The following is a 24,357-nucleotide window of genomic DNA, read 5'->3' on the forward strand; positions in this document are numbered from 1 at the left end:
ATCTCCTTTCTGAGTTGTGTAGCTAGCCAAAACGGGGGAAGCAGGTCTAGCAGGCTATTCCCCTAAAAAATAAAAATCAGTGATAGTATCGGGTATATTGATGCGTCTTTGGTGCAATACCATTTCTCTGTTAACCAGAATACATGAAGTAAGTGGCAAACAGTTCTTAGTCATCACTCTTTCGTCCAGCCCTTCTCCTACAGAGTCTTCTCCCACAGGGCCAAGCACGGCTGTTCCTCTGGCTGCTTCTTGCCTCTGCATCTGCCTCTGTCCCCTGCTGAGCTTTGTCTTCCTTCCTTCCCACGGAAGTCCTTCCCAAAACAGTATGTACCCAGCTCCCCTTTGATTCTGAACAGCCTTGTCTTTTGTTTTGGACAGAAACGTACTTTCAGGTGGTTTCTGTAGCAGAGCGGCTCAGTCTCTGTATTCCCCTAAAATGTGACACAGCAGTAACTCACCTTGCCTGCTCCTGACACCAGAGCCCTGGGCTCGCCTGCTGGAGCTTTTGAGAGAAGACATGAAAATTAGCTGCAGTGATGCTGTCAGCTTGTATAAAACAGCGTACATGGTGTTCGGCATCTTCTTACCTCATTAGATAATATGAGATAATGTGGTACTGCCTGCTAGAACCGGGAATGACAGTGTTCCAAGATTTATATGGTTTCACTATTTTTTGAGGTTAGATGATCAGCCTTGCAGTGTATTGAAAAGGTCCTTTTTTTCTCCTTAAAACAGCAATGCTGCAAATGTTGTAGGGGAGCAGTCATAGGTGCAGGATGTATCAAAATCTGAATGTGCAGAGGGATCATTTAAAAATAGGCTATTAAGAATAATCAGAAGACAAGTTGGGAAAGAGATTTAATAAGGAGGGAAATTATCTGGCTTTGTTTTGCTTTGTTTTCCTGGAGCAGCTACTGTTTATGAAATCAATACACACAACGCTATGTAACAACACAAAGATAAAATGGTATACCAGGGGATAGTTCAGAAACAGTATTCGCTTATATTCTGTGTAACTCCTTATGCTGTTACATACCCTTACTTGTATTTAAGATACTCTTTGTGTGACGGAGTATCAGACATATAAAAGACTTTCATTTTCTAAGTTGTCCAGCTGGATTTCTCTTTCCTTTGCCGTTTGATCTGTGAATGTGACCTTTCTGATATTATCTGTGCGCAGTGAGACTGTATATTTTGTCCAAGGACAACACACTGGCTTGTGCCGAGTGTATTATGCCCCATAGCATAATGCAGTGGAGTACGAAGAACCACCCCAAGGAACTGATCCTATGTCTAGCTGTTAACAGCATTAATAGTTTTTGGGTGACTCCTAAAGCAGTGAAACTAATGGATACACATATGAGAACATAAATGTCAGCTACCATATGTAGTTTAGAGATACATTGTTTGGTGACAGTCCCATAATTTAAGATCTGTATTTAGTTTGATCTATGTCATTATGATGATATTTTCCCCAAAAGAGAAAAAATTAGAGAAGCACTAATATGCTGATTGATTTCGATGACTAACATGGCTTATTTAGACATTCTTTGATACATGTTAAAATTGGCAGTGGAGAGCCAAAGAGACTCTTTGTAATTATGGTATCTCCTTCCATGAACTTGGAAACAGCTGTTAACAGCAAACTAGTTAACAGCACTAATTAAGCTAGAAAAACAATATAGAGAGGATTAATATAGGCCAGGAAGTGGCTGAGCAGTGTAATAGCATAAGACAAACTAAATCTGTCCAAACAAACAGCCCACTAACACAGTTCACAGGTGGCATTGACATTGAGAAGGATGAGACTGGAAATTAATGGATTTAATGGGTTTCTTGAGGACTGGCCCTGAGTTGGCAGGGGAAATTAGCAGTCTGACTTTCTGCATGCTTTTTGTTTCAAAGGAGATGTTGATAGAGAGTGAAAAGGCAACTATGTTCCTCAGATTGCTGGAAGGAAGCCTGTTTTGCTCCAGAGATCTCTTCTTTTTTTTTTTTTAATGAACTTTGAGAACCGTACATCCGCCTGACAGTCAGACTTCAGTGTCCTGCCTGGAGATGAGGTCGGTACCAGCAAGCCTTCAAGCTCATTGCATGTGAGATCTTGCTCTGCATCCCTTCTTTGCCTTTCTGCTCCTTCTTTACCTGAAACTGTCTTTTCATTGCATGATCTGAGCTAAAGCTCTTGCACTTGGTGGGGAGAGCAGGAGCTGCCAGGCCACTAGTGCCGCCCTCCTTCTGTATCTGTGCAGTCCCAGCCCTGGTTTGTCCCACAATTTGTCATAACAAAGTGCACGTATGGATGTTGAAAAGTAGCAAAAAACTGATAAAAAATGCACCCAATATAAATTCATGAGCAAGGTAATGCAATAGGTTCATTCCAACACAAGGGTTATTTTCTACTTGCCTTTTTAATTTGAAATATTCAGAACAGTTTGAGAGTTTTGACGTTTAATAAAATCTTGACCTGTTTTCCACAAAATTGCAATTGTACAGCCTTGGCTTAATAATATATTGCTATCTGGAATTGGGTCAAAGCAAATCCACATACATTATATAACTTGAATTGGTTTATACAAGGAGAAGGGGATATAATATCTTAAGCCTTTTAAATAAGGGATAAGTGCAATACTGGGAATTTGTTAATATTATCCCATGCTAAATTTTAAAATGCATTTCCAGGTGCAGTATTTAAAGATGAGGCTGTTTGTTTGATGGGATCATTTTGCTTTCATGTGTCTGAGTTCTAATTGGTAGGGATGCCAATAGACTGTTATCCTGGGGTTGGGTATTACTGTGGTCAGATGCTGTTGTGGTGAGCTTGGCAGAAAGACCTGAATGAACAGGGGGAGAGCTCTTCCTCCCAGCCAGAAGAGGAAGCAAATGAATGACTTGCCAGAGCGAGTAGAAATAGTTGTGGTTTAAAGTCTAGGCTCTCCTACACTGTTCATGAAAGTTAGCCAAGAACTTTAAAAACAGCTGCTTCTATCAGTATTATAAATAATTGTCCAAGCTTTTCTATTTTATTAGGAGAAAGTTCTTTTTTTTTTTTTGACATTTTAAAGCATATTGACTACTTTGGAGGCTAGAGGGAACTGTGTGGGTTGCCAGTGCAGTTCCAGGGCTCAGTTTCTTGGGTACTCTCCAGAAAGTTGCTGTTCAGCTTAGAGGTGATCTCGTGCTTTATTCTGAAATCTCAGTGCAATGTAAGCCTCGGTTGCTGCCTCCCTAAGTTTTTTGGGTTTTTGGGGGGTTTTGGGGTTTTTTTTTTTTCTTCCCTGTATGGAATGAGGCTGGGCTGTCTTACAAATGTACAGGTATATAAATCATACCTTACACTGACATTTCAACAGTTCCTTCAAGAAGAGGATCTGGGTGTTACTGGAGCCCTGCAGAGCCGCTCGCATGTGGCAGTGTCATGCAGCGCTGTCATGGGACGGACAGGAACATGGATGTGCCATGCCGTGCTGTCACAGCTCACATTGCAACCGCTCCAGCTATGGAGCTCTGGGTGCCAGCGTGGTGGCGTGACATTTTCTAGGATAATATTTTTAGGTGTCTCAGTTGTGAAGGTTTTCTTATGTTATCACTCCAATTTCAGAGTCCAGGACATAGCATAAAGAGACCAAGCCTCTGATCTTAATGACTTGTACATATGTATATATATATATTATATATACATCATGCTTTTGGAGTGGTATCCCTGAAGTGACTGGGGTGCAAGGTGGCAGTACTGCAATGTGGAATGAAGTTCAGGGATTTTGCAGCAATAAGTGCAATACAGAAGTTAAATTAAAAATAGATCAACTAAAAATATACTGTTCATCAACAAGTCTTGTGTAGGAGCCTGAAACATGACACGTTGTCAGTCATTAGCCCCCAAAATCAGTCAAGAGGCCATGTGGCACAGTGGCCCTGACAATGAGTAAAAGGAATAGCGCTTCTCACCTGTTACTGCCATAAACGCAGTCTAGCCAAATAGTGACTGGAAATTGTTTCCACATTATGATATGTGGCTGATTTGAGATGAGCTGGTGTCACAAAAGTCCCCTCTCTCTATAGGTGGCATGTAGACAGTTGTCAGGCACAGGACAAAGGCCAAAGAATAGGCTTTTAAGACTACTTAACTCTATTTTAAGTAGGTTTTTTATGCTGTCATTGCCATACGCATTGCCACATTTAAGGTCATGAGATGATTTGGCTAAAATCTGAATGTTATGGTTCATGCTGCCCTTGTTCTTTCCCCAAGGAGACAAATGCATCTGCAGCATATGGGCTTTTTGGACAGAACTGTTCTTTCACAAGTACTGCTGCTGTAGAGTTGTGTTGGCAAGGACAAGAGGGTGGCATGGTTTGTGACAGTTCTTAGCTCCTGGAAGGAGTCACAGAAGCGATCATCCAAAGATTAATTTAAGCTGTGTGTGAAGGGCACTGTTTCAATGAGGATTCTCTGGGATCATATTTAATTCACCTGAGCTTATTTTAAAAGTATATAGAGCCATATTACCAAATCCTGCACTGACACGCGAACTCTTCCTACCCTACTGATTGACGTACAATGCAATGTTATATATGGCAGGTAGCCGCCGGTTTTCATTAGATGCAGGAGGACCTGGTGCCGTGAGGTTCACAATCAATAGCTCAAGGCAAAGGAGCTGCAGAAAGAGTGATCAAGGAGATGATCAGTACATTATAAAATGTTAATTTAATAACTTTACATAATTAAGAAATACATGTTAATATATCAATACAAAAAGATAAAAAACACTGAATGACATTGAATATTAATTGTCTCGGTTTTAATCTCACATAATACATACAGAGTTTTAAAGTCAATGTAATTACCTATGCTACTAATTTAATTAGCATTCATTTAGAAGAAAGCATCCTTTGGCATTTGACAGCATTTAAACTTTGCGTTGCTTGTTCAGAAGTAGCTATCTGAACTATCTGAGCTATCTATTTTTTAGTAGGAAAAAAAAAAAAACCAAGTCCACTTAGGGAAAAACTAAGTCCACTTAGGGAATGTCTGAAAAAATTCTAAATATTTTGAAATTGAACTATTTCCTTTATTTCATTCCCATGTGTATGCTCACATAAAAATAAGCATTGGAGCTTTACAATTCTCATTTTCCATGAATAATTTATTTTCAGGATAGATGATAATACTAGTATTCACAGAGCATACTTGAATGAATTATCAGCAGCATCAGTTTATCTAGAGAGAAAAAGTGATTTGTGCTTCATGTGGGTTTCAGTATGTTCTAAACTATTGCTGGCAGTTGGTGATGCTTCTAATTGTTCATGTAACACATGGAATATTTTGACTTTAACGTGTTTGATGATTTTGTAACCTTTTCATTAGAAAAATTAACTACTTCGGAGCACCTGCTGAACTAGCAAAGGCATTGGTGCTCAGATAAAAATAAATAAGTAATTCTGAGGTACACTCACAAAACATGAACTTCTTGTTATCTGTCAATAATATAATCTAGTATACATTGCATATATATATATAATCTATATATAGCCCCAGAAGGTTTGTTTTCTTGCACACACTGAATACAGCCCATATTTGCTCTCTTCATGGATTTTGCTTTAAATGTCAAGATAACTTATTAAAGGGCTATTTTTAGATATTATCTCCCTATAAAAATCTCTAAAAGTATCTTCTTTTCCTTTTTGTCCTAGCCTTTGGGCTTATCTGTGTGCCTTTTACTTACAGAATGATTTTTAAAGCATTAAAGCCATTACAAAAGATAACATGCTCTTTATGAGGTTTAAAGATAGCTTATTTCAGTTTAATATAAATGAAACAAAAATAAACTGAATCTGAGGAAAGCCTTTTACTGAACTACGAATTTCTGCATTTTGCAGCAATTAACTTAAACGAGAAGAATTAGTGGTAAGTTTCTGTGTGTAAAGCAGGCCTCACAAAAATGACCATTGGCCTTTTATATTTTGAATAAGGATTTTATAAACCCATCTGCCTTCACTGGCAAAGTAATGCCAAATTGCTCTGCTTCTCCAAACCGTGCCACTGCTACCACTTTCATTAGCATCATGAATATTTACTGGATTGTATATAAATGTATAGAACAAAGTAGAATAATCTATTAAAAAAAAATTTTTTTTTTTTTTTTTTGCTAGAAATGAATTCAAATCTAGTTCCCTCACCAAACGTGTAGTCTTTTGCAGGATTCTTGCTGCGTCTTGGGCTCAGATCTAGAACTGGAAAACAGAGAAGGGTGCTGGAGCAAAGGCTGTGGAAGGGCTGCCAGAGCAGCCTGGCAAAGGAGAGGAACCACAGGTTGTTGCAGTCTGGGCTGGAGCTCAGAAAGCAGAACATGTGCAATCCCTGCTCAGCGCAGTGAGTGTCTTTCGTCTCCATTGTCTGAAGCAACTACTAATTGGTTATCTTAATAAAACGAAGTTATCTCTGTGTTAAATTGCTCATTAAAAGGTTGGCATTGCAATGAAAGCATGCAAAATGCTATCATTGTGTGTATCCCATCTGTATGACCATGTGCAACTTCTACTCTGAATGTGCTAGTAGAAAAGCCTATGTAAATGGTAAAAATAGCAAAAAATAACACCAATTTTGGTGAAATTTTACTTGTGACATCCTTTGTCATTTGGGGTGCGTTACAAAACATGCTGATTCTTTGAGGAAAGACAGGTGAGTTCTGTCATCTATTCTTTGCTCCATAAAAACAAGGGAAGGGTTAAGAGAAGTGGTGTAACAGAGGTGTAGATCATGGAAACATTTTCCAGGGCAGGGCTGTTCAGAAAGAGCTGTCTTCTGAATGTTGATTAAATTGGGATCTTTTCTCACGTGGTGGTTATTTTAAATCGTATTCTGATGTCTGTGACTGTGATATATCATTGAAAGAATGGAAAAGGAACCATTCCTCAAGTGTTTAAGAAACAAAACCTTGCTAAGAGTGTGTATCTGTGTGTATAGGTGGGTGAGAGAGGAAGGGAGAACTGGCTTTATATTTTCCTTCTGTAGGCTCTGTATCCAAAGAAGAGAGTTTTGTGTCCAAAAATCAAGGACAAAATAGTATTTCTCCTCTGTAAATAATATGCAATATAATTAGTTATAGAAATACTTAATTTGTATTTTTTTTTTTTATCATTCAGATCTGGTTTTGCCAAACACTCAGTACAGCTGTGACGCACCGCTGGCCTAGCTGCCCAGGACTGCAGGAAGGGGTTGCCATCTGCTGGCAACCACCCACCCCAGCCTGGAGCTGGAGCGCGCAGGCTGATGCAAGGTGACTGGGGCAGGAGAGACTTTGGGTAGTGGGACCTGACTCCTGAAGTCCTGGAGAAGTTGGATGATTTACTATGATCCCAACAGTTCAGTCTAACCTGAACAGTAGAAAATGTCACAAATTTTGTGTACCGTGGACAAAGTCAAGTGAGATGATGTAGGTGCATATGTGGCTCCTGCTTAGGAAACAGCCTGAACTTGTTGCAGTGGCCAGATTTAACTAGTGCATACCATCTGTGGCTGCTCTGGAAAAGAGGAGGCTAATTAGTGTTGACCCCTGGTTTTGTGATTCAATAGTGGAACTGGCTTCTGAAAGCAAAACTCATTAAATTCTGTGAGCTCAGTCTGGGGCAAAATACGTTCTCAGTAAAGAACCTACAGAAATGAGAAAGCCAGGGAAGGATTAAAGTCAAACACCAAAATCTGTGTTTCTACCTGTATGTATTGCTCCCAATTACTCAAGTGGTCTGAACAGTAGCCAAAATGCCAGTGCTCAGTCATTTCTGAGCATCCTTGGCTTGTGCACACAGGTACGCCTGGCTGAGGACAGTGAGGTTCAGGTGCCCTGCTTCATTTCCTGTAAGTGTAGTAGGATTCATTTGAACAGGGGCAAAGACACTCCAGAGTGAGGAAACACTCAGCTTTTTCAAAGCCCCGAAACACTAGATATATCTTTCCTGAGAAAAGTTTTAAGTACAGAGTATTTAGTTTCTTAAAAAACAAACAAACACCACCACACCTTTTTGTGTGGATAGAGCTCCAGTGCCTCAGCTGAGTGATGATGCAACAGGGCATCTTGTGGGTTCCCTGTAAATCTGAAGTTGCACCGTCTGTCGCAAGAGGGTACTGCAGCACAAGTGTAGAAGCTGCTGTTCTTCACACTACCTTTTCTTTAAGGACCTGGTGTTTACAGTCCATATCTAGCTAGTAAAGCTGGCTATGTTCTTACAAATAAGATACTTTTGTTTTAGTTTGTGCACGGAAGTGACAATTTTTGAATGTTTTTGAGAACTTTATTTCTGGTTGGATAAAACTTGGTAACATTTTAATGGCTTTTCAAGGCTTGCAAAGCTTTTTTGAATTAAGTGATTTGTTCTGGTAATTTTTAAAACACATATTTTCCCCAGCACAGAGGATTCATTTAAAAAGGAAAATAGAAGCTATAGAAAAGGAAGGGAACAAATATCCATCTCATGTTCTCACACAAGTAGATGGACTGCAAAAGGAAGTCGTCATCTCCACAGAGGTATAGAACCCAGGCATACTTATGCCAGAGTCACCTGGAAAAGGAGAGAGAAAATGACTTGACTAGTTGTCTACAAAACGCAGTGGAATGCTAAACCAGCCCCTCCAGGAGGACAGTGTCAAATCTTGCATTGAGATCATGCAGATTAAGCTCCCATTCAGAAATGGTAAATCTGCAGTGTGCAGAGCTCTCTTCTGCTCATATAAATACTGTCTCCTTACAGCTGAGTCTCAGATGGTACAGTTCGGTGTATCTTAGTATGTTTTTGACCTTAGTATATTTTTGCTTTATCAGAAGTTGTTTTCTTCTGGTCTCGAATTTTGTTGCCTTTCACTAACTGCGAACCTTGTTCAGGTTTGCTTTTTCCAGTTTTTAGGAAAATGGAATCCTCATCTGTACGGATAAGAGCAAGTTATCTGTAGGTATTTCTGCTGGGCAAGGTGCAGTTTAGGGTAGGTGACTTTAGGGCTCGAATTCCACAACTCAGTTGTGTTGTAGTTTTCTAATTCCTTCGTTTTGTTCTGAAGAGGACATTGAAATTATCTTGCTCCATCTTTATCCAGTGTTTATGGTTAATTGGAATGATCAGATCAAGAAATAAATTATTTAAATCTTAAACACAGCATTTTAGAAAGTCTTTCACAATTTATGTTAATGAATATATCTTTTTTTCTTTAGCTAGTTTGTGTTTTGCCATTGTATTCCTTGCTGGCATGATCTAATGTTCTTTCAGAGGACACAGATGAAATAAAAATGTTTTCAGCTTGTGTATGACTTTGCTCAGCACATGAGCTGAAATCATACAAGCTAGCATTTGTTTTTGAAGGCAGTATCTTCAGTCTAGTAAGTTGTTTTCAACCAGGAAATTCAGGGCTGAACCAAGAACGGGAACACGCATAACAGCTGAGCAGTTCAGTTATTTGTTTTTCAGGAGTTAGAAAAAGGGAACAACTAAAAGTGTAATTTAATATCCAGCTATTTCCATCTCTTTGTCTGGGTACGGCCAGGGCATCATGGTAAAAAGCAAGCGCTTGAGAATTAACGATCCCCAGTTACAGGGCTGCTATAGGTACCCCTTGTTGCAGTGTCCCACATTGCTCCTGGTCTCCTGCTCTGCTGCCTAGCTACCTCGTCCACCCTCTGAAGGAAGCTTTTCCTGCCCATTTCAGTCTGAAATGGTAAAAATGTAGCCTGAGCACTAAACTTTAAACTTCACCTGCAAGAACAGTCCCTTTACAAGCCAGGGAAAGAGGGGAGCATACTTACTGGGGAAAAGGAGAAGAAACCAGTTGGGAGCAGCTCAGCCGGTCATTCATCCCATTCACTTCCCTTCGCCTCTGCCCTTGGGCTGCAGGCAATGCCAAGGGAAGGGGCAGTTCTTGTTCGTGCCCTGTTTTGCCCTCGGGCACAGGGGAGGTGGCTGGAGCTGGGGACTGGCCCGAGCAGGGAGAGCGTTTCTCCAAGCAGGTCAGACATGGTGTTCCTTATTTCTGCTCTGTCCTTGCAACCATCAATTAATTGCTAGTCTTTAGGATGAGAATTGGAAAGAATTTTCCAAAAATAGTGAAAATGGCATTGTGTGCCTTGTTTCTTTTTGCCTGTTACCCTACGTCCAGGAGATCTGGAGCCAGAGGAAGATTTTCAGGCCAGTGTCAGTGGAAGGCTGGAAGATGTAGGGTCTTGAACACAGTTGACTGCTTGAAGATAGGTCACAGCCACAACTGCTGCAGAACAGTATGGGGTCTGTCCTTGTACTGGGGGTGGCTGGGGGCTCCTCTCAGCTTTTTGCCAGCAGAATGGAGCAGTGGAAGAGGTTACAACTCTGGTGCCTGGCCACTGGCAAATGTGCCTCCCCCCGCCTGCACCGAGGCCTCTTCCTTAGGCTGTTTGCTGCATACAGGGTGCACTACAGGTTAACTTTGCTTATCCAGAGAAACAGAATGCAATAATTATTAACTTCATGTTTTTGTGATAGCAGAAAAATCACATGGAAAAAGCAGCATGGTCAGGCTGGAGTTTTAACTTGGGCTTAGCAGCTTGGTCAATAAGTTAAGATACAGTGCAAATCTGAGTGACACATTAAATGCCTTTAAATTATGAGGAAAATGCCAATTTTTCTTCAGCTGTCACAGTAAAAGCCACACCAACAGGTTACGCTAATGTATAAATCATAAAATGCATCCTCCAGAAAGCTGACATTTCCCAAGTCACAAATCCCATGGTGATTTATGGTGTATGATGGGTTGGGTTTCCTTCCAGAATAATAATCACCAAAAAGGAAGAAATTCAGTGAAGTTTTTATATGGAATATCTGAAACTTGTCCTATTGCTGACCCCTGAGCTGGGCAGCTTTTGTTGCTGAGCTATTCCTGGGGGGTGTTTAGTATCCTGCATGCTCTTCAGTTCAGCAGCAAGCGAAGATGCGCAGCATTTCGTCGGACAGGGCTCCAGAGCTGCTTGCTTTCTCCAAATATCTGCAGTTAAGTATGCTTGGCTCTTTGTTCACGTACTGCCATCCCCGTGGGGCAGGCAGTTGTCCGTGGGCTCAGCAGGCTGCACAGAACAGGCTGGAAACCCTGGTCAGGCTACGTTGCACATTGAGACTTTGGACACTAAAGTGGCAGCTACAAAATCTGGCATTGCCTTGCATGCCATCGTTTTGTAGCGCAGCTCGCCTTCCAGTCATCTAAAGCTCAGTACTAAGAAATCCAGCTGAGACGGTTTCTCATAAATTATGTGTCAGGCAGATTTATTCACAGCAATTATCCCCATGCCAGCTAGAAAGGTATTTACCACTCACTCAGCAGCCATTGAAATGAAACTATACAAAGACAAACCCCACAATCGTTATCGACATTATTTTTAGACACCAGTGGGGAACTAATCCAGAAGTGACGTTGCACATGTAGATGTCTTCACTGATAGTGCTGTTTCTCCATTATATTTACAGCTTTTTTTAATCAGGTATCTCAGCATTTAGCTGAAGTGCTCTGTCAAGAGAGATGATATGTATACCCCAAGCCCTAGGAAACAGTGTGTGGAATTAAATATTTAGTAGCTTAATAAATGGAATTTTTCAGGTCTTCAGTTGCATAGTTATCAAATCAACAACCAGTCTTTATTTTCATGATGTAAATGTGAGTGGAAGTAATCTCTAGCAATTTTTAAGGGAGCTTTCAAATGCCAAGATTGGTGTGACTAATAAAATGCATCTCATTAGACAAATTTTCCACACATCTATTTTGCAAATGCAATAATCTGATACTTTCTCACATGTTAGTCTGCAGGTCACAAGAGCGTATGGCAAAGTAATAAAACAATTCAAGGCATTTAAACATGGCTTTTGATTTGCTAGTAAATCAGTTGTTTGGTTTTTTTAAGGAAAAAGCTCAATTGAAAGAAAGGTGATTTTAAAACAAATAGTACAATATTACAAAGCTATAAAGATTTTATTACTTGAAGCATTTCTTTTGTGCAGATGAGTTGATATGTCCCTCTAATCTAATATAAAGCAGCGTAGCCTACAGTTGTTTATATGAATCGTATAGTATTTGTAAAACTGAAAGCATTTCTTTGCCAATCTACTGAATTCTGTATGTAGACTTTCAGATGTTAGAAGTATGGCTAACTAAAATATAAATTTGACATTCTAATATTTGATATCTAGGTACTAGTGAAATTATGATTAGAATGTACTCTAAACATATTGGCTATTTAAACAATAAATATTGCCAATTTTCTTTGCAAAATGGGTGGTATTTTAGTGTGGTGTTCTGACAGTTGCTTCCCAAACATCAGACACTAAATCACTCAAATTCAGCAGAAGTAGCATAGCAAATGCATCCATGTTGTTGTTACCAAGCAGTTGATGTTTGCTTTCTCTGTTGTATTCCCAGCATCCCTCAGAGGGGACTGTGCTATGAAGAAATCCTGTCTCTGGTACAAAAGGGGAAGAGTTTGCCTCTTAATGAGGTGGTATGTGATTGTTTATAGCTAAATCTTTCCCTAAAGTACTGTCTAAGAAAGTAGCACCAACTCAGGGAGAGGAAACCTGAAGCTCACGAAGCTGAGATGTTTGGCTCTGGCTCTGTGATCTCCGAACAAGCACAGCTGGTATTTCTGCTTACCGTAATACCCTGTGTGTACAAACACAAGACAGCGGGTGGGTTGAGGGATGCAGAGATCCTGTAGTTTCTTATGTTAGACCTGTGCCCATTATTGTTACAGGAAAACGAATTACCAACAGCATATTGTGGCAATGTATCTGTCAGCCTTGTGGCGCCAGTATTCAGTTAGCCTGCTGGAAAGCTCCTGTATAACCAGTCTACCTGTTAAAGAGCTGTACAAACACATTTCTGCTAGTGTTGGCTTGATTTTTCATGTTTTCTTTAGGATTGGACTCTGGCTTTAATTGCCCCCTTGCCCGTTAAATTTCCATGAGCACTCAGCTGTTGGTCCCCTCCGTGCTCGAGGGCAGATGCTGCGGGTCCTATCTTTCTTGTGGCAAAGGCGCTTGCTGACACAGCAGCATCGACAGCTCCCCGGGTCTTCCCTGGCAGTTTTGGTGCAGAAGCAGTTAAATGCCTTGGACGAGGATGGAGGATGGCGTCAGGTCTTTTAAACCATGGCAGGCTCATACAACTCCTTTGTGCGACTGGAGGAATAGCCGAAAGATAGCTATCAGTAGAATAATGAGATTTGTATTTGTAATATGAGGTGGGATACTTCTGAGCACAGCTAGGGACATTGTTTCTTCCAACCCTTCACCAAAGCTTTGGCACAAACACAGTCAAGCAGCCTGCAGAGGGTTCTCGCCACTCCCCATGGCCAGCGGCATGTGCGGCTATGCTGAGGAACAGCAGGAGCTTGTGAACGACGGCATTCATAACTTCCAGCCAGCCAATGAATCCAACAGCAGCCTCTGCTGGTTTGTTTTTTGTTTTTTTTTTTTTTCCCCCTCTGGCAAAGTCCACATAGATCTGAAGAAGAGAATTTAATATTTTCTAAAACGTCAGTACTGTTTTTTCCCTTAAAAATGCTTTCTCTTCTGGAAAGACTTGCAGCCGTGCTGGCTTACTTGGTTCCTTCTCCTCATTTTGGCCCTAATTCACTTAAAGTACTGAAGGCATTTAAAGTGCATTCCTAGCTTTGAGCAGTTAATGGGACTGAAATCAATGAAGCTGCTCGAAGACTGTTTTAAGTGAGATAAATCTGTCAGCCTTCAGTTCACTGAGGTATTCTAAAAAAGAGATCTCATTTCTGACCACAACTAACCATCCAAGTCTAACTCTGAATATTGAGTATTTCATCATCCCAGCACAAACACAGAGGAAAAAGCGTACAAAAATTATAATGTAATTTGGAACACAGATAAAAATGAGGAAATTGTTTTTCTTGTGTATTGTTCTTCAGCAGGCAAGAAAGTAGATGCTTTTTGCCACAAATCATTCTCTTGAGTTTTTTCTTAAGCATTGGGTAATCTCCTTGATTTTATATTTTGAAATTGTCCCCCTGCTTTTTTTTTGGCTGTTGGACTGAGATCTATTGTAGAACTTATGTCTGCAGTTCATTCCTCCATTCAAAACAGAAGATGTGTTGTTTAAAATAATGTCTATATTGTTACATGATTCTTTGCTGCAGTTACAACTTTTATATCCTTAACCTCGTGCTTTAGACTTACAGAACAATACTTACTATGCTTGCAGCTAAATTAGAGTAGTAGTTAGCAAAACTGTTGTGAACAGCAATGACTCTCTGTCCTTGCTTAAGGCAACTAGGCCTGGAAGGATCCCAATCTGTGAAGGTCAGATTGTCTTGTTAGGAATACATGGTTCCTGGTAGAAATTATTTCCATTAGATCAGATGTATATATAATTAGCAGAACCAAAACAGATAGGATTCTTACAGGAACAGCTATGCAGCCAATGAAGTTATTGTATCGGAGAGGTGGTTTTTTTCAATAAATATATTACACAGAGAACAATCATATTTCTTTTTACAACAAGTTGGATCTTATCCCAAAAAAGTCTGCTCTGTAGCACAGCTGGGCAAAGAATGTAAAGCTCGTATTTTATTCTTGTCTCTCAAAATGATGTGATACACTGAACTGTGCATGGCATAATAAAATGTTATGTAGCCCTGAGTTTTGTTTTACAAGTATACCCATTTTGGATAAGCAGTAATGAAATCACTTTCCTGATGTGGTGGAAAGGCAAGCATTTTTTAAGGAGACCTGTCTTGCTCAAGAATGCAGAGGATGGGCAAAAGCCAACAGTGAAGCCATACTAGGCATATCCAGTACCAGAAAATTTCAGTACTTGGAGAACTTGCCGTTTCAGTTACTATGTTAGCATACCCATTTGAAACCAGTGGAAGTCTTTTGACTCATTTCCCTGGGCAGATGAATGTGATCCTTTGAGGGGACTCATTGAGCCTTTATTGTGAAGTACCTGCAGGTCTGGAGGTGCTGCAAGTGCTGTCACAACCGCTGGGAAACAGCCTGTGGGAAATTCTAGAAAGTAACAGGTCCCACAAATTCTGCTGGTTTTAAGATGATGTTAAAATTTATGAAAAAAAAAAAACGTTATCCCATGATTGCTGTTAATTGGTAGACAGGAGTTTCAGGTCCCAAGAAAATCCTTTATGTCCTGTGCTCGTACTAGAAGAAGTGGGAGTCTGATCCTTCAGCCAGCAGAGTCCCTGCTGTCAGCAGAAACTTATTGGTGTGGACCTGGTGTTAGTGGGCATACAGTAATGTTCAATGTTTCTGTTGCATCTGCGGAACTGGAAATAATGCCTCAAAGTACCGGCTCTGAAGCATCTCATTGTACAAACAGAAACACAAGAACCTAAGAGACAGTGAGCACAAACTGACTGAGGAACAGGTTGGTCAAGATACCGATTGCAGAAACTGGTGAAAACTTCCTTACGTGACGTGACTTGCCTTCAGTTATTTTTCTGTAATTGTCATCTTAGAATTCATGCTAACCTCAAAAGACCAAAAAACGAGGACTGTTTATAGTATGCAATGAAATCAATCTATACAAAGCTAAATTAATCAGTGATGTAAAACAACTGTCTTCAGTGAAGTTTTGCCAGAGTTGAATGCTGCTCAATCACATTGTGTATGTTAGCATGGTTTCTAAGATACTGATCAGAGCAATACAAATAATTGTATTTAAAATATTCCACTGCCATTGATTTTTTTGTTTGTTTGTTTTTTGTTTTGTTCATTCTAGATGAAAGTACTCTGCAGTTGGACACAAGTCGTGTAGCCTGGGGCCCACGGTTTCCATTCTTGCATCTAGGACAAAAAATATTATTCCTGTAAAAATAACCAGATATTTAATTGCATTTCCTATGGGTATTTTGAAGGCTGTCTCTCCCAGCTGTTTTGTAGGTGTAGCATTGGACATGTATCTGCACACTTCTGCTCTGCCTCTGCAGTCACGGAGTGGGCAGGGAACTGAGAAGGGATCCCTGGAAAACAGCTCCTGTGTTCAGGAACAGACCCTTCCTTGGTAGGGGCTGGGATTGCATCTCCATTATAACCAGTTCTAGTCGTTTCAAAATTAAGTACTTGAGTTATGAACCTGCTTTAGAACAAGTTAGATTGTGTTGGTATGAAAAGCCAGTATTTTTTCCACCTGGTGCTCTAGAATCTAACTTTTGGCTCAATTCCTTTTTGTCAGGCTGTCTGATATAAGAACTCCAAGGAAGATGTGATCTCCACAGCCATTTTAAGAGAGGAAGCAATGCTGAAGAAAGGTGATAACTGAAATTTACTTTTTTATGTAAAGTATTTAATCTTAAATCAACGAGCACATAAGAAAGGGATAATCTCTTTTAGAAGATCTGCATAATGTGTTTCTGAGCACTGTCTTGTCGTCTTGGAGCCCACAACCAATTCCTCTGAACTACACAAACATCCAGATGAGATCTCTTCAAAACATCCTGTGCACCTGTTATATGGAATGGCTTTTGAACAACAATTTGTGTCCTTTTCCATTTCAGAAACACACAGGAAGAATCCCTGTTTCATTTAGTATCTAGGCACAGCTCTGAAATGGGATTATGTATAAGCTTGCTGAATGTTAAAGAAAATGTTCTCCTGTGCCTGACAAAAAGCATTTGGTTAGGGGCCTTTTGCTAACATGTGATGCACCTGTGTGTTCCTCTGAAAGTTCTGTACAGGACTTCATTTTCCCTAATAAACTTTGAATGGGCTTCTTATGCTTATTGGTCAAAACCTGTGGCCAGGATCACTCCAAGGGATCTTTATATGGAGCTCTTCTTTTATGTAATACAAGCTAGTGTGCAGTTTGTTCTTTTGGCTCAGATCTGACACTCATCTCCATGTTTTGTCTCTTCTGAATTAGAGACAGTTTGCAAGGATTTATCCTATTTAGGACAAAATCATTCTCAGATTATTTTAGGAATATTCCTCCCTTGAATTTTGTTACCCAGTACCCACAGGAGTAATGAAAACCTGTGACTGCACTGTAACCTTCCAGAGGGAAGATGCTAAACGTGCTTCTGTGCTTTGTGGAGTACAAGATACATGATGATGCTTAGCAAGTAACTAATAACTATAGAAATACATATACGAATATTACTGTGTAGGACTTGGGGCTTGTTTTTTTGATAGGAGAGGGACGAGAGGAGATGTGTGAGACTAAGAATGAACTGGAGCCCTGTCATGCTCTAAATATGTGTATGCACATAAATATTACATGAACATATCATGTGGTGTTTCATGGCTGTAAAGAGACCATAAAGCAGTTTTCGCCCTTGTTTGTCTCCCTGTTCAAAAAATGATCCCTTTTTATTCAGCTTTCTCTGAAACAGATGTGCAGTTGCAGGAATAGGAAAAGGTAACCTTGAATCGCTTGAACTCCTGCCTTTTTAGACAATTGAATGCATATAGCCAAAAACTGGCATCAGTGAGCAAGGCAGCTGCAGCACGTTCCAAATATTGCTCTATTTAAAGCATCCCGAGGCTCACAAGAACAACTGCAGAGGCAAACCTTAAAACTTGCCAATAAAACTAGCAGAGGGGGGAATGGCAGAACCAGGTAAGATGCACAGTTAAATGTGAATGTAACAATGTATTCTTAAAATTCATAAATCTGAGCAATGTAATGTGAAAATACTCAGCTATTTGTATTCTTGTATGATGCACTATATATTTTAGTTTTCAGTAAGTGTAATCAGTTTAAAAGCTGATTCTATTAACAGCAATGAGTTTAAAGTAGCTTGGGTTCCTCCTGTATTTCTGAATGCTACCATTTTTTTTCTCTTTAGTTTTTTCGTAGTTGTAATTTTAATTTGACTAACAATTAAACAGAACTGTGTAAAATAAGTTTTGTTTGACGGCATTTTAAATATACTGTCTGTGTAGCTGAAATCTGAGCATAGTGCTAGGTTAATGTATAATAATTTAGATTTTAACCCCACAAAGCTGAAGTGGCAGAGCAAAATGAAATTTTATTAACGACCTTCTCATTATAAGCACATTTCCACTTTCTCAAAGGAGAAAAGCAATTTTATAAAAATGCATTTTATATTCATTGTCATTTTCTATTTACTTCACTGTAAGAGGTTCAGATGGTGAAACAACTGTAAGTTTAAACATGGCGTTAGCTGCGTACACAGTTATTCAGGTAGTACTTTTCCTTGTAAAAGTAATTTTTTTATACGTCTTTATAGCTACATTAAAAGCTTTTAAAGACTTTTATCTCCCTTTTTTGCACCACTACCACTGGTATCTAAGAAGGATAGCAGAATTCTACTAAACTCAGATACAACAGGATACTAAATGCTGTTTCTTAATTTTAGTTTTCATTGATAACCATAGAAATTATATTGATACTGGTATTCCACCAGGAATTAGTACTTAACCATATTTTGCATTGGTAGGATGTGTATTGTTATTTGTGTTTAAATATTTTAAAAACAAAAAACAAACAAAAAAAGCAATGTGGCCATAATCACTGAGATGGACCAGGCTGGCACCAGCACTGGCCCTTGGGTGCAGCGAGAGTTGCAGCTGGGCTTGACTGCCTGTTGCCCGCACATGCCTCCAGCCCGACCCCAGGTTAGAAAAGGTTGGGCAACCTCGCTGAAATGAATAACTGCAGGGTTTGCATGACTTTTAAATATGAAGCTGGCAAATGCCATCAATACAAAAGCCTGTCCAGTTCTGTGGTTAAATTAGATATCAAAGCACTGTAGCCTCTATAGGCAGCATGTAAGAACAGGGAAAAACTTGTCTGTTGGGGCTGGCAGCTGGGAGATGTGCAGGAGATGTTGTCCTCTGGGCATGCCCACGCATTCCCTCCTCCTCTGCTCATCAGTGTAGCGTTCAAGCTGCCATCCCAGTGACGGGTTAGTGGTTTGGTTATGTGTGTGCATGTGTAGCCTACATGAGAGAAAATACAAAGAAAACTTCTGTGAAATTCTGAGGCATTTTGGAGTAGGGAACATAAGACTGCGAGTTTGAGCTTGACAGGCTCGGGCAGGGAAACATTCCCTTCTTTACCTGTCAAGCCTCTGCCTGTTTAAAGTAAGTGGGAGCTTTTTCCACCTGGTATCTTGGGGCACCCTTGTCAGTGCAGTCAGGCCCAGATATTTCGGGGGTAAAGGCAGCTCAGTGAGACCGCAGGCATCATTTTTCCCTTGGTAGCTGGTAGGAGTTTTGACCAACTACAGGCAGCAAAACCACGCCAACTTCGTTCTGGATAAAAGGTAAACCACAGGAAAAAAAAAAAAAAAAATAGCGATCAGATGAAGTTTGTCAGTATATTTAGGCTGTATTTAGCTTGGAAACCTGTGCTGCTGTATCCTGTAGTTGAGGGATCCTTGGCTTCACAGTTGTACTTGGGCATCCTGTGGAGGGCAATTCCCAGGGCTTCCGACCTACAGAAGCTCAGAGCTCAGGAGTCTGTTTATCACATGCAGAGGAACCCTGCTGTAGCACAGCAAAAGTGCTGTGTGTTTGCTGCTCTGACCAGCCTCTTTCTGTTTATTTTGAGATAAATTCATGTTTGAAGTAGAGAAAAATTACTGTAATAGGGGAAAAAGAAAGTAATTTGTAGCTAGAACGCCAGCTTATATACACAGGTCACAGTAAGATTCCTTTATTTATTCTTGCTGCCATCCAGAATTGGCCTTTTTATTTCAGCAGGCTCTGGCTCAAACCCCAGAAGCCAGGGTTTGTTTCCTTGGTCTGTTTGAAAGCAATACTTGTGACTGCAATAACCCACATTATTTCCCTCAGTATTCTGCTTGCATGTGCATTCATTTAAATGGTGATTATAATGAAACCTCATGTTTTAGGGTTTTAGCTGGTTACCTGCAGGTGTCAGAAAAGATTTCTTTCTTTCCAAAACACAGTTGCTTAGAAGTACTCTGTTTCTCTGCGGCTCGTCCCCCCACACCCCATCTCCACCCCAGGCTGGAAAGCAGACAACGCAGATGCTCTCTTTCTGGCTGTTGGTGCGCACAGCCTTGCTCCATGGCGAGGGTAATACCAATTCTCAGGTTTAGACTCAGGATAGTTTTCTCTTGGACCAAATATCGGGACCTTGGAGTTTGTCAGCTTCTTCTGAGGCCTTATGAAGGGGTTACCTGCTCGGACGTCTGACCCAGCCAAGCCTGAGCTTTGTGCATCTCTCACATTTCAGTCTCTCCTGCTCGTGGCATAAAATACAGTCTTCCAAGCAGTTGCTTTATTCGAACTCAAGTCTTGGGGTATCTGTCCTGTGACATATAGGAGATCAGAGCAAATGATCTCATAGTCATTTCTGTTCTTAAACTATGAAACACAAGTACTCCCAATGGCTCCCATGAAACTCTATCCCTTGGAGCCAGCTGCTTGCTGCCTCATGACAAATGCTGGGCACAGCATTCCTGCTGACCCATCAGGACTTGCCTGCCTCTCTTATCTTACTGTGTTTAAACTGGATCTCATATAACAAAACACTGCATGCAGTAGACACAACGGCAACTCAGCAGAGCTCTGTCAAAACTCTTCCATGTACCCCAAGTAGGATTCAGCCCTTTATTTGTAATAGGACCTTTAGAAAAATGGCAAGTGAAGAGAAATGATTCCCAACAGGAGTAGCTTTACCTTACGAAGTGTCAAAGGAATAACAGTCTTTAAATGAAACAGGTAAGGAACTCCCCTGTGGCAAAAGGACACTCAGTTTCAGAGTAGGATTTTAACTTTTTGCTGTGTGGTTGCTTATCTGTTTAATAATTTTATGGCAGCACATGCAGATTTTCTATCTACATGTTCTCTCTTTCCCTTTCAGTAGATATACCATGCAATATCATGGTGAGACATGTTTGTGTTGTGCATAGCTTTAAAAGAGCAATGTGGAAAACCTTAAATTATTGAGTATCCCTCCAAAATCTGTCTGCTTGATCTAGTGTGCAAGGTGTTGTGAATAGTTTCACATTATTTATTAATCCTTTCAAAAACATGGAAGGAAATCTTTTAACTGCAAAAGATGTGCTTTAAAATGTTGTAATATATTGGTAGTAATATGATCTCAAAGGTTGATATGCTGCTTTCTGGCAAGCTTCTGCTATTTGCAGGAAACTGATAGATGGGTCTTTGAAATTCTGATGCTGTATAGAAACATATTTATATCAAGCACTAGTCCTGCTTTCTGCGTGCTCCTTGAAGAACTACTGCCTGCACTGGTCTCCATGTCTCCATGTAATTTTTTAGCTTGTTCTAGGACTAGTGGGCAATATACAGGCGAGACATCACGTGTTTGTGCCTGGCCCGACTCAGCCAGGCAGGTGGTACGTTCACATTGGAAACTCTTATGTTATTTTCTTACTTGAAAGTGGGGAACACCCTTGCAGCAGGTAATTACATCAACCTTAACTACCCTGTATCGCTGTAGTGACAGGATAGCAGAGGGCTAAGTCAGGCACCGTGCACAGAAAGCACAGAGATGAGCTATGAATCCCTGACACAGCTGCTGGCAAACGTCCCTTCGGGGTGTGGGAACTCATACAGCATCCCCTCATTGCAGCCCCAGGCACATTGATCTTAAATGGGTGCGATGTGAAATAATCGCTGTATTTTTAATCCACTGTTGCCAACCTAATGAGATTTCTAGAAGGTGCTGTACATGTCAGGGATTGAATCCTGAATCTGCTGGGATAGCTGATATCAATAAAGCCCAGTACAGATGTTCTCCTGATGACCTGTGGAGACCAAGGGCAGAAGCGTGCTTGTCTCCTCCCTGTACCCTGCTGCTTTTGGAAGTGCTAAGCCTTGTACCTATCTGATTGCAGAGACCACAGCGTGGAAATCTCTTTGGGCTTTTGCTATGTATTCTCATTAGAAGGCATGCCAAGATATGGTGACTCCATGCTAAAAACAGCAATCATAGATAATGTGGCCCAAGCTCACAGATATCTTTTTGCTCTGTGATAATCATGGTTTTGATGTGTTTAATTTAGTGAATTCAGTGTCAATGTAATGTGGCCTTTCTGAAAAAGACCATCTTTTCTCTTTCAGCCCAAGTCCCGCTTTCACGTCTCGTTGTACCTATACTCCTTGCAGTTGGCTGGATAGTGGGCTGTGCACTAATGGTTTACATTGTCTTCTCTTGATAGAAGTAAGTGACTTCTACAGTTATCATATACCATCCATGCTTTCTTTGGTTTGCACTGCCACCTTTTAAAATGTAATTTTCTTTGTTTTACAGGACAGAAGAATTTACAGTTATGTTGATTAGAAGAACCTGGAAGTTAAATTGAAATGTCTAATGACTACAATATGTATAAAATGAGTTATTTTTAATATCAACACTGTAAACATGGTGTATACTTTTTATCTACAACAAAGGTTTGAAATGCTAATTAGAACATTAGGAAGAATCATCAAACCAATTTCCCAGTTTTCAAATGATTTGTAATTGAGGGAGTAGTTTTTGGAGTCCAGTGGTAGGTCAGATACCTGCCTGTTCTGCAGCCTGCTTTGTTGTTGCCACCCTCAATTTAAGCAGTTTTGGAAACAGTATTCCCAGAGTTAGTGATGCAATGGTGGACAAAAAAGTGAGTTAACCTCATTTGTGATATGTGCCAAGCTGGGGAAGAAGTATCTCAATGTGTTTGGGAGAGTTTTAAGTGAGTTAAGATAATTTTTTAAGTTTTGTAGTAAAAAATATATTGTTAAACTTAAAATACTGTGGTGGTACACTCTCCCTGTCCCAAGATCTGAAGTATTAGTGTCTAAATAAATTTTCTGAAACTACATTTAAATTCTTCTTTTAAAAAAGCAAACAGTCATACAAGCATACTAATACATAAATCAAAAAAAAGTCCTTTAGAAAATGAAAGGAAGATAGGGCAAGTTACATGGAAGCAATGCATCCTAAAATGTATGACTTAGACTTTCTAAATCATAAAACATTTGGGTTTTATTTAATAGTATGTAGATAAATACCAAATGAACTGCTGGCCTCTTCTGTTTACATGATGTTCAGGGCCCAATTTTGTATTTTTCCATTGGCAACCAATCTGGTTCTTGTCAAATTAAATGCCACTGGACTCAGCGGGCACTGAAATGGATTGAGACCATGTAGAATTCCAGTCCCGTTTTCTGGCATGCTGGCAGCCCCTCTCTGCTGGCATCAGCCAGAGTGCAATCCAGCGAGACTGGAGAACAAAGCTAGAATTCAAAATGAAACTAAATAACTAGTCTGGAAAAAAATGCAATGCAATAGGTGAAAATTTAATTCCTACACCTTACAGGAATTGTTAAAAAGCACAAATACGGAACAGGGAGCTGCTGGCTGGATAGCAGTTTTCAGAAAAGAGCCTTGAATTGCCATGTATGACAGCCTGAATTCAGGTCAGCAATGTCATAATGTTGGTGTGAAAAGTGAAACTTTGTCTGGGATGATTATGAGAAAAATGGCCTGAGAGGTGCATGAAATCACCCCCTGCTCTACCAGCAACGGTAAGGCCTCCCCAGCCTGCTGCAGCTGCCTTGGGCACCACGGGAACCAGTCGTGGGCCGGTGGGAAGGAGCTCGGGGGAGAGCAGCAAGGGGGAACTGAGGTTTGTAATGTTTAACCAGTGAGAAAATGAGCACACTGGAGTGGTTCAGCCTAAGAGCAGACTGAAGAAAACGTAAGTCTTAAGCATATCAGACTTTTTGAAAGAGGAAGGGAATAATCTCTTCTTGGTGACAAACAGGCCAAGAAGTAATGAAGAAATAGAAAGTAAGATTCAGGCTGTCCAGGCGCTGAAGCACTGGAAGAAATTTTTAGGCATAATAATCAGTATTATTATTGATTACTGGGAACCTGTGGAAATAGATGGACAAATGTCTCTCGGGCATGCCACAGGAGTACAGGTGATCCTGCGTTGGTGCCTGAGCGCGACAATATTTGACATCTCCTTATGCACGAGTCTCCATGACTATTAAGTATTCCCATGAAATTCTGCAGGACTGTTTGCAGAGAAGACACAGAACTGACTGATGGTAACAAGAGGCAAATACTACTTCCAGCATTAAGCTTTTGGCATACAAGGATAACGTTTTAATACTGGTTGCAGCATTAGGAAAACTGTATAACATCGAATAGGAGCAGCTCACACATGCGGTGCGTTGGTAAAGCCACGCGAAGAAAGGCAGCGGTGCTGTTACAGCAGGGAGACTGACGGTGGAGGCTAGTGTTCAGATGAATGCATTGCATGTCAGTCGACTGCATCTAACTATGGACTATGTAGCAGAAAGGGCTGAGCCTTCCATCACATATTTAATGCTTTAACTTCACATGTTCTTAAATCCTCCTAGATGTTT

General features: G+C 40.4%; 1 protein-coding gene across 2 annotated transcripts; it reads left to right on the forward strand.

Moving 5' to 3' along the window:
• Positions 1–1,595: 1,595 nt before the first annotated feature.
• On the forward strand, positions 1,596–24,056 carry STRIT1 (small transmembrane regulator of ion transport 1). 2 transcript variants are annotated; one of them, XM_052804125.1, is made up of 4 exons: positions 1,596–2,063; positions 16,214–16,289; positions 22,063–22,162; positions 22,253–24,056. In XM_052804125.1, the coding sequence occupies exons 2-3, from the start codon at positions 16,277–16,279 to the stop codon at positions 22,155–22,157; spliced, it is 108 nt and encodes a 35-aa protein (XP_052660085.1). In that variant the 5' UTR covers positions 1,596–2,063; positions 16,214–16,276; the 3' UTR covers positions 22,158–22,162; positions 22,253–24,056. The 2 variants fall into 2 exon arrangements, with proteins under 2 accessions (XP_052660085.1, XP_052660084.1); XM_052804124.1 differs by lacking the exons at positions 1,596–2,063; positions 16,214–16,289 and adding an exon at positions 17,279–17,596.
• The last annotated feature ends 301 nt before the right edge of the window (positions 24,057–24,357 follow it).

This window comes from Harpia harpyja, chromosome 12, assembly GCF_026419915.1.
Source record: "Harpia harpyja isolate bHarHar1 chromosome 12, bHarHar1 primary haplotype, whole genome shotgun sequence".
NCBI classification, from domain to species: Eukaryota; Metazoa; Chordata; class Aves; order Accipitriformes; family Accipitridae; genus Harpia; species Harpia harpyja.